The sequence below is a fragment of the Zea mays genome, chromosome 4 (genome assembly GCF_902167145.1).
Source record: "Zea mays cultivar B73 chromosome 4, Zm-B73-REFERENCE-NAM-5.0, whole genome shotgun sequence".
NCBI lineage: Eukaryota > Viridiplantae > Streptophyta > Magnoliopsida > Poales > Poaceae > Zea > Zea mays.
In genome coordinates this window covers 9593029-9604246 of record NC_050099.1, presented here as the reverse complement: position 1 = coordinate 9604246, position 11218 = coordinate 9593029, and the positions used below count along the sequence as shown (strand labels likewise).

General features: G+C 44.0%; 1 protein-coding gene and 2 pseudogenes across 1 annotated transcript; all 3 read right to left on the bottom strand.

The window, feature by feature from the left end:
- Positions 1 to 4983: 4983 nt before the first annotated feature.
- Positions 4984 to 5777, bottom strand: LOC103655086 (putative pectinesterase 14). The gene is made up of 2 exons (XM_008681896.2): positions 5274 to 5777; positions 4984 to 5196 (listed from the first exon to the last, which is right to left on the bottom strand). Exons 1-2 carry the CDS (start codon positions 5775 to 5777, stop codon positions 4984 to 4986), a joined length of 717 nt encoding a protein of 238 aa, XP_008680118.2.
- Positions 5778 to 6295: 518 nt separating this feature from the next.
- Positions 6296 to 7578, bottom strand: LOC118476872 (putative pectinesterase/pectinesterase inhibitor 38; annotated as a pseudogene).
- A 1507-nt stretch (positions 7579 to 9085) lies between these two features.
- Positions 9086 to 10378, bottom strand: LOC118477050 (putative pectinesterase/pectinesterase inhibitor 38; annotated as a pseudogene).
- Positions 10379 to 11218: the final 840 nt, after the last annotated feature.

Sequence of the window (11218 nt, the reverse complement as noted above, 5' to 3'; positions counted from 1 at the left end):
TCTTATCATGATATCTGTTTATACTCTGTTGCTTCCACGTTTATGCAAATTTTCAAAGGAGATGTTGTCAAAATTTTATATATGAATGTTAGTTGTGTAGTTTAGTAGCATTTCGGGGTGTTTGTGGATCCCGGAGTGTTACAGTTGGTATCAAAGCTTAGGCTTTAGATTCTAGGTAAATTGAACCTAAAATTGCACACATGCACATATAGGAAGGGCATGGGTTCAAATATCTTTGATATATGTTAATGTCTTTGAAGTGCAGTTGAAATAATTTCACCCTCCCTATTCCTTTACGGTGATGTAGTAAGTTGTTTATGACTTAATGCCTGATATAATTTATTTCTAAATTTTGATATTGTTTTATTAATACGATTGATATCGCTGGTCTTTTGTGAGATTGAAGTTGTTATTATGCTTGTGATATACATGTATGCCTATGTTGTTTTCAACATGTTTTTCATGGTTGAGTTTTATTACAATAATATTGTTATATATGCTTGATTGAGGATGTTTCTAAGAGGAGTGTGAATTGCGTGTTTTGGGTTACAAGGTAACCATTGATTTGAATTTAAGTGTTGGGCGGTTGGTGGATAGCTCCAACTATCTTTGCAAAGAATGATTGTTTATGCCAAGAAACTAGTTCTGAAAGAAATGAATATTGGTACTTTTATATGGATTTTGGGGGAAGTCTTTACATAGCTAGCTAGAGTGGCTTACATGTCTCCCTTCTATCTTGTGTTTTAGTAGCCACAAAGCCTAGATGTGGTTTAAAGTGGTTGCATGTTAGTCATGCTAATTGTAGAATAAATCTTGGATTTTCTTGATCCATTGATTATATATTAATACGTTGAGGATCTGATGGTTATCTCCCTGATGCATGCTTGTGGAGCCATTGTTGGACCATTTATCTATTGGTTTGAATGAAGTCATTGCCTAGCCTAGAGTGAGTTGGGTGTGGTTAGTCACCTATTCCTAAATGATGTGGTTTTTACATCAGCTTGAGATGTTTGTCAAATGTGTGAAGGATTTCGGGGTTATTATTGACCCTGTATGTCTGGTACTTTGAGTGCATCGTATGATAGAATGAAATGTAAGTTTCTGAACTACAGTAGATGAAGACTTATATTATGTCTAGGTTAACCTTACTAGTTTGGATATTTTTTTAGTTGAGTTTTGGATGAAGTATAGTGGCATTGATTAAGCAAGTATTGTGTTGTTGTTGTGCTGTCAGTGCTCTTTGTGGAGTTTTGGTATTTCTTCGACGAACTGTGTCGCACAGAATGTTATTGGCTTCTTGTCAGCTTTATTGCTCCACTAGTTCTGTAGACTTTCTCCCTTTTGTGGGGTGCAAAGAATGTGAGATTACATGATTATCTTTTCATGATGGCAAGAACAAGTTTTAGGAAGATTAGGAGTTTTGTTTCAATAGAACCACTTGTTTTGTGGTGCTTTGAGGTGAGGTGTTTGATCTTCTTATACATTCATCTGGTGTGGATGCTTCACCATTGAATTAAAATGAATTGTTGAAGCTGGTAAGGGTTGTGCTTAGTGCATATTACCCCTTCATAAAAGAGTGTTATTTGAAGACATTGATGTTGATGTATAGCCGCATCCAAATTCAATGGTGTGAAATCGTAGTGTTGATTGCATCTATGACTTGCTTGAGCTACATTGCATGTTGTTTCATGCTGGATATCTGGTTGTGTAGTTTCCTTAGACAATTAGTCCGAGGTAGAAGTTCTTATGTTAATTAAGACCAATAATGGACCCATGTTTTGAATGGTGGTGCTATATGGGGTACCTTGGATGCTTTGCTTGGAGTGGTCAAATTCTTTTGAAGGGGGGGTAGAGTGTGATATCCCAATTTTCTGAAAAGAAGTTAAATTTCTTTTTCTATTTCATTCATGTTCTGTGGCGTTGGGGTTTGGGGTTTTAGGAGGCATTACTCAGGGAAACAGTAGACTTTTGGCATTTTTTCTGCTGGGGTTGGGAGCTCAGTGGGAGAGCGTGTTCGGGCCTTTGATCTCGATCCGATGGATGGGAGCCCCCCCTCCTCCCAACCCTAGTCGACCCCCTCTCCTCCCAATTGTTGCAGCCGCCCCCCAACCTTTCCACCCCTTTGGCCGCTGCCCCCTCCCTCTTCCTCTCTTTCCCTTGGGCAGCCGTCCTCTTCCCTCTCCATGGCTTCCTCCTTCCTCTAGATCTCCCCTAAGCAGCAAGGATTAAGAAGAGGAGGAGCACGTTGAATTGAAGAGGAAGAGAGGATGAAGGAGATGTTCTTCCCCATCTCTTCTTGCAGAATTTATTGGGGAAACCCTAGGTATGGATGGCATCCTTGTTCCTCCTTGTAATTATGTGCTTTTGGAGGTTGTGGGGATTAAAGGATTAGAGGTTGAATTAGATGTGGGTTAGGTTTTGATCTCGAATTTAGTTTTCTGCAGAATGGCAGATTCTATAGTTTCTATTCATGCCAGTTTTCCGTGGTCTTAGTGGCCTCAAAAAAAAATAAAAAGTCTATATATGAGTCGTAGATAATTTGTAGATCTTTCCGTGGCCGTGAAGAACACCTCAATCGGACATCAGATCAGAAATTTATTGCAGTTTGATTATAGCAGTTTTTCAGTCTCATAATTCTATGCAGAATCTGTTCTCTTAAGATTTAGGCAATTTTATCAACAGGATTAAACCTTGGGTTAGTAAGAAAAGTTGTAGATAATTTCATAAGCTTTCCAGATTGATAAATAGTGTATTCGTATGAATTTTTAAACTCCAGTTATGTTTGTTTTACTGTGGCTGTTTCTATTTCCCTGGCAAAAATGGGCGGGTCTGTTCACTGGTGGGTTTTATCTAGTAAATGGCCGAATTGGCTCTTCCAACTTTGGAGACTTTTGTAGAGGGATAAAAGTTCTTACTTCCAGCAAAATTTCATAATTTTTTGTTGTGTAGTTTAGGAGATCGAATTTTGAAATTAACTATGTTGCTGTCTGTAATAGATTCAGTCAGATATCTTGTCAGAATTTAACTTATAGATGGCAAAATTTAAATATCCATTGAATATAAAAGTTGTAGAGTATTTTGTGTAGAAACTCCTAGAGTATTTGTTTGATATCACTACTGTTATAATTTTAAAGATACAAAATTAATAAACAGCGCTGCTGCTGTTTGGCATGTGGTTCAGGGTGGGAGTCATTCCTCTAAGTCTTGGTTTCAAGTGTAGGAGCAATTTGTTGATTGTTGGAAAATGTTTGTGAAATATTTGTACTAAGTTTTATGCCCCGAAGCAGGTGTCTATACTCTAGATCATGCCTAGTACATTTTTCTTCTTCGATGAAGGCAAGTGAATGTAGCGGTGGTTGCTACCGTTTTGACTTGTTGTTTCATCGCCTACACTCTAATATTCAGAATCATCGAATTCTTTCATAATTTAACTCTATGGTGATGCTTTACTTGATTGTATTATATTGATGCTTAATCATATATTGATGATGATGATGATTCAAGTATGACCCACGAGATTAATTCACACCGCTAAGGTAAATGAAGTATTATTTGAGGTTTGTATTGTATCTGAAGGTAAACGAAGTATTGTTTGAGGTTTGTATTGTATGTGAAGGAAGTGAAGTATATTGATAAATGCAGCATGCCATATACATTGCATGATTCATTTGCATCTGAAGTTTTGTCGTGACCTATGGTCCGACCGTACCAGTACAACTTAGCATCGTATGTTGCCCGAGGAGGGGTACGATGCGGCTTCATACCCTTAGCAGTATGAAGGTAGAGGACATATGCATTGCATTCATATGCATTTATTGAAGTGATATTTGCAGATGGTGGTTTTATACTCTAAGAGGTATGAAGGCAGAGGACTTACACTTTGCATTCCTATACATACATTGAAGTGATATTTGCAGGTATTGTTGACGCAGGGAAGTGTTATACAACCTATTGTGGTTGTTCGAGGAAATGAGATGGCATTGGTTATTTTGTGACTATTGAGTTCTATATCTACAAGTATTTCTGATCTCAATTGTGATCCCTTTAAAATGTTGATTAATCCAATTTTTTGGTTTGAATATCTCGTCAAAATAATTTACTTGCTGAGATCTTTCATCTCACTCTTGCATTACTCAATGCAGGTACTTGATTCATGTTGGGAATGAGGGAAGTAGCAGCACTTCCACCTTCACTCTCATAATAACGCTGTCCTGGCACACCCACGATTTAATTAGAAACTTCTTGTTAAAGGATGTTTGATTTTTAACTAGTCGTGCACACTAGTTAATTTAGTTCATGTCGGTATGGTTATCTTTCCACTGCTAGCAGATTATTAATGTCTAGTATGTTTTCTTATCATGATATCTGTTTATACTCTGTTGCTTCCACGTTTATGCAAATTTTCAAAGGAGATGCCGGTCCTCCATATTCATAAGACCTAACAGATAACAATCCCTCTCCCCTCACATTCCTATCACCACCACTTCCCTCTCTTGCCTAACATTGTTCTGGCCGGCCAACTGCGCTCTAGCTATACCCAACCATATCTTGCTGCTGCATCTCGGTCGAGCACTGGATCATTGGATGGGCGGGCTGGCCTGCACCGCTTCAGCCATCGACATTGCGGCGGCCGCCGCCTATGCCACCTACGGCCGGCCTACCTGTCAACACTACATGCTACGACCTCTGCTCTTGCTCTCTACTACACACGCGCACCAAAGAGAGGGAGGCATACACTATATTTATGTGCACGGTAAAAAAACTATGCACATGAAAAGTCAAAGACGATATACAATTTATATATGTAGACGAAACCCTTGATAAATAATGTGGACGGTGTAATACAAATTTAAAATCATGGCCAACAAATGTGGATAATTTAATTAGTACTGCAGAATTCATGTCTGACAAAACAACTTTCTTGTTTTGACTTTAGGGGTGCTCCTAGTAGCATATATGACTCTAAATACTTCTTGCAATAGATTATTCTTCAGCGGGTGGTAGGGACGCGATCCACGACTCCCCCGAGATGTAGTGTATCCCGATAAAGGGTATTGCTTGCACATAGGTCAGAGTTGAGGTTACCATTGGAGACATCCCAGGCCCATAACACTTGAAAGTGGCGTAGTAGTACCCCATATAAAAAAAGAATGCAACCCAACAACCCCTTTCATCAGTATACATAATCAACAACACCTTTAATCACACAATCATATACAAACAAAGGAGAGGATGTAATGGACGTAGGAGTGGTACCTCTCGACAGTCTGGACGTCCTGACCATCAGATATTATGCCTACAACCTCCTTACCTATATCGGTGTAGTAGTAGATCACAGGCGTGCCCACCCTACCCAAGTAAATTTTTTCTCCTTCCCCCTCGATTGTGCAAGTCTTGAATGCCAACCGGCTCTTGCCTGGGGCGATTTTGATGGGATTTCTAGACCGGTCCTGCTCCGGTGGCGCCATTGGCAATGCCACCGCCTCCTTCAACACCGAAACGATTTTGCATTCCTCATAAAATGACTTGGCAGATCCGAAGATGAAGTCTATGGTTCCCTTGATGGCACATGCATTGAAGTAGTGCAGACCCGTCTGGTCGTACAAAGCACCCTGGCCGCCTTCGAAGGTGCAATTGTAGAAGGTTGCCTTTGTTCCCATCACTCGCAGTGCTGGTGCCTCACCTTTCTTTTCCCCTGGCTTTGGTAGTGGCACGTCATTCTTGAAGACAACGTTGTAGGTTGCCTTTGATTTTTTTGTGGGTCCTATGCACCGCATAAAACTAAAATGTTATCATTGCAAAAAGAATTCTGATCGATTTGTGTGTCCGCGGCCAATCACAGCAACCAACGTAGTCAAAATTCATAATAGCAAATATTTTTTTTCAAATCTATTTGCACAGTTCTGTTATTGTATAAATTTTGTCGGCCGACTGGTGACTTGTGTAGAGCTTATATCAACAATTACTTGTGTGTATTTAGCTCATATGAAATAATGATAGATATAATCCATTTATATAGATCGAGGATACATATTTTATATATATAGACATACATACGGAGAGAGTACGTACAATAACGGTAGAGAAATGGTAGATAAGGTAGAGGTCCAGGTACATGCATGCATACACGATATATACGACGTCATGCATGCCATAATATGCCTTAATTCATACAATGATGCATGGATGGATACTAGAGACATACAATGCCGTAGTAATAAGGTGGTGGGATCTCGAAACAAAACGCTAGCCTACGTAGTACAATACTAAATTAAGCGCGCTGAGCGGAGTACTGTCAGGCGCGCGGCGGCGGCGTTGTGCTGAGGGTGTGGTCGTACTGGATAGCCTCAGGGACCCACTTGCTCGCGTTGATGAACGTGTCCGTCGTGTACATGGCTGTCTCAGCGATGGCGTTCAGGACGCGGAAGCCCAGCCACTTGACGTGGTTGGACGTGTCGGCAACGGCGCTATCGTTGCCGTATTCCAGGTAGACGACGGTCCAGGTGGTATCCTCGACCACCTTGTTCATGTTCCACACTACCCAGCCATTGGGGCTGACCACGCGGTTGAGAGACTTCTTGATGAAGGCGACGTGGGAGAAGTTCCTATAGGGGTGGCCAAGGTAGGTCTCCACGCCATCGAGGTCCACGCCCGATGCTGCTTCCACGGTGCACATGTGGAACGAGAAGTCGGACTCGCGGCTGGTGTTATTGCAGCCCTACGCCGTCAGCACATTGTGCTTGCCTTTCGGTGGGCAGCGCACCAGCAGCGAGTAGCTCTGGAACATGGCCTGGGCATTGCCAAACACAAATTAAGTCCATGGTGCCCTAGATCAAGGTCTGCATGTGGAACTGGATCCCGTTCTCCGCGTACAAGGTGTCCTCATGACCTTCCATGCTGCACCGGTAGATGACTGACTTGTTCGAATTTGACCTTAGCGCCACGTCCTACCTCCTTTCTGGCCTTGCCATGTTTCTGATTGTCAAGTTCTATGCTATGAAGCCATGACCCAAGGCATCTGCAGCAGCAGCAACAAATTAATAGTTTTGATTTAAAGTATGCATGCATGACAACTCAAGTGCAGTGAAATATCGATCGCTAGAGTTACTCACTCACTGTCGCCGTCATGTTCATGGGGACGCCAGTTGCATTGCTCTTGTTCCCTATGATGACGGTGGCACCGACCCCATCGCTGATCAGCATCACGTTTCTTCTTGTTATGTTGACGGTCTCGTCGTAGATGCCAGAGAGCACATGCACGATGTACTTGTCCTCCTCGGCTTCTTGTGGTGCGTCATCCAGGGCTGCTTGGATGCTGGTGTAGCAAGGCGGCGGAGCAGCGACGCCGTCACACCGCTTCACCACGACAGCATCAGCGTGCGCAGGCAAGCTCCTCGGTGGATCAATGATGTTGGACATGCGACTAAGAACGACTGAGTGGTCGACGTAGTTGCCACTGCCAGCAGGCAGCTTCTGCCTCGTCTCCGCGCCGCCGCTTGCAACAACAACCAGCGCAGCGAGCATCAGGGCCACCGCCACGGCCAGGCCTAGGCCACATCTCCTCACGTCGCATACCATCCCCTATAGGCTCCAGCGAGCGATCGATCTTATCTGATGTGATGTTACACTGGCTCCTAACCTTACACACTTACCTTTGTGCACGTCTTTGCTAGCCAACAGCGACAACATCCAATATATATAGGCCCACCCCGCCCCGCCTGATTGAGCCAGCCATGTGCCCACGACGAGATCGACCACCCTAGGGGCTGGCGTGGGGCTAGAAGAATGGATCAGGGAAGAAGGGCCCTTCATGTCAGCCTCCTAGTAGTTTAGTAAAGGAAAATGTTCCCCCAAAACGATTTAGTAAAGAAAAAGTTTCCCAGAAAGATTCAGTAAATTAAAAAGATTTCTGCACGGGTTCTTTCCCCTCTCATATATGGATTCTATATATAGTTTTCCCGAGTGTGTTGATGATGACGATGCACGGGGATTGCTTTACACAAAACCTGCACAGTGGGGTGCATTTTTTTATAGACAGATTCCGTTATCAACCGTCAGTGCTATTTTTTTAGTGGTGAAGCCGACTTAAGTTAATTTCCATCGTCCGGCCAAGAAGTCAGCCAGCCGATGGGGATTAAATAACTCTCATTGGCCTCTTCAAATACCCACAAGAATAAATACCGACAGGGATTAGTTGTGGGCCCAGCAACAGGGAATTAATCACTTTTGTCGGTCGTTATCCTGGCCGAAACAACAGTAGCAGATCCAAGTTAAAAGCGGGTGCATTCAAACTAAAATACATTAATTGCTGATTCAAGGATTGAGCACATTGCCTACTTTTTCCTGATTTTCTAAAATATTTGTAAGGTTGATTGTGAGAGTAGAGAGAACTCTATGTACTGCCTAGGCACAACAACCGAGAACCTCGTGGTGGCCAATAGAGTTGCCAAGACTGTTGGCAAGCTTGTCATGCATTTCTACGTACGTAAGTGTGTGTGCGCGCGCGCCAACAGATCGATGACACATACAGCTTTCAGAAAGCGCTGGAGCACTGCACGTTAGTACTATCCCAGCTCCATACCTGCTCAGCCCCCGGCCAGAAACTCTGCTGGTTATATATATAAGAGAAGGTGGATATGATGTGGTAGTTAAATTGATTTTTTTGTGGGTCCTATGCACCGCATAAAACTAAAATGTTAGCCGACCAGTAACTTACTTATATATAGCAGTACTATTACCAACTTGTGTAGGGCTTGTATCACAATTAATTGTGTATATCAGCTCATATGAAATAATGATAGATATAATCCATTTATATAGATCGAGGATACATATATATTATATAGACACACATACAGAGAGAATACATACAATACCGGTAGAGGTCCAGCCGTCCAGGTACATGCATGCATACACGAAATATACGGTGTCATGCATGCCATAATATGCCTTAATTCATCTCAGCAATGATGCATGGCTGGATCCTAGAGACATACATTACCGTAGTAATAAGGTGGTGGGATCTGAAACGGAACGCCAGCCTGCGTAGTACAGTACTAACTTAAGCGCGCCGAGCGGAGCACCGTCAGACGCGCGGCGGCGGCGTCACGCCGAGGGTGTGGTCGTACTGGATAGGCTCAGGGACCCACTTGCTCGCATTGATGAACGTGTCCACCATGTACGCGGCCGCCTCGGCGTCGGCGTTGAGGACGCGGAAGCCCAGCCACTTGACACGGCCGGCTGTGTCGACACCGACGCCGTTGTTGCCGTATTCCAGGTATAAGATGGTCCGGGTGGTATCCTCGACGACCTTGTTCTTGTTCCATGCGACCCAGCCGTTGGGGCTGACCACACGACTGAGATACGACTTGATGAAGGCGACGTGGGAGAAGTTCCTGTAGGGGCGGCCGAGGTAGGTCTCCATGCCGTCGAGGTCCACGCCCGGCGCCGCTTCCACGGTGCACATGTTGAACGAGAAGCTGGACTCGCGGCTTGCGTTGTTGTAGCCCTGGGCCATCAGCACATTGTGCTTGCCTTTCGGTGGGCGGTGCACCAGCAGCGGGCAGCTCTAGAACATGGCTTGGGCATTGCCAAACACAAAGTCCACGGTGCCCCAGATCGAGGTCTGCAGGTAGAATTGGATCCCATTCTCCACGTACAAGGTGTCCTCATGACCTTCAATGCTGCACCGGTAGATGACCGACTTGTTCGAATTTGACCTTAGCGCCACGGCCTGCCTGCCTTCCGGCCCTGCCGTGTTTCTGATTGTCAGGTTCTATGCTATGAAGCCGTGACCCAAGGCATCTGTAGCAGCAGCAAATTAATAGTTCTGTTCTGATTTATAGTATGCATGCATGACAGCTCAACTGCAGTGAAATATCGATCGCCAAAGTTACTCACTCATTGTCGCCGTCATGTTCACGAGGACGCCTGTTGCATTGCTCTTGTTCCCCGTGATGACGGTGGCACTGACCCCATCGCCGACCAGCATCACGTTCCTTCTTGTTATGTTGACGGTCTCGTCGTAGACGCCAGCGAGCACATGCACGACGTACTTGTCCTCCACCTCCTCGGCTTCTTGTGGTGCTGGTGCGGCATTCAGGGCTGCCTGGATGCTGGTGTAGCAAGGCAGCGGAGCAGCGACACCGCCGCACCGCTTCACCATGAAAGCATCCGCACGTAGAGGCCAGCTCCCCTGCGGATCAATGACGTTGGACAGGCGGCTAAGAACGACTGTGTGGTGATCATCGTTGCCACTACCAGCAGGCAGCTTCTGCCTCATCTCCATGCCGCCGCTTGCAACGACAACCAACGCAGTGAGCAGCAGGGCCAGCGCCATGGCGAGGCCTAGGCCGCACCTCCTCACGCCGCCTACCATCCCCTATAAGCTGCGATCGATCTGATTTGATGTGATGGTACACTGGCTCCTAACCTTACACACTTACCTTTGTGCACGTCTTCGCTAGCTAACACCGGCAGCATCCCATATATATAGGCCCGGCCCTCCCTGCCCGATCGAGCCAGAAGCCTACATGTGCCCACGATGAGAAGCCGGCGCGGGGCAAGAATAATGGATCAGGGAAGAAGGACCCTTCATGTCAGCATCCTAGTAGTTTAGTAAAGGAAAATGTTCCCCCAAAACGATTTAATAAAGAAAAAGTTTTCCAGAAAGATTCAGTAAACTAAAAAGATTTCTGCACAGGTTCTTTCCTCTCTTATTTATGGATTCTATATATATAGTTTTTTCGAGTGTGTTGAGGACGACGATGCACTGTGATTGCTTTACACCAAAGCCTGCATAGTAGGGTGTATTTTTTTAAAGATGGATTCCGTTATCAACCGTCAGTGCTATTTTTAGTGGTGGTTCCTTAAGGAAACCGCCATAATTTCTAGTGGCGGTTTTCTTAAAAAACCGCTACTAGAAATCATTTATATCCTTAATTTTTTGAGTTTTCCAAACTATCTTGGATGATAAAACCACCAACATAAAAGTTGTGGATCTCGAAAAGTTATGAAACTTTTTAGTTGACAACTTTTTTATTTGAAATCATCTCTACTCTCAGAAATTACATTCAAAATTTAAAATTCAAAATGCAAATTTTTATTACTTTATGTATTTTTGGATGTTGTTCATCCAATCGTAGATATTTCTACTTTTATCATATGGTTAAATAACTTTTTAGAACTGCTGCAAGGGGTGCAATACATCTAAGATTCT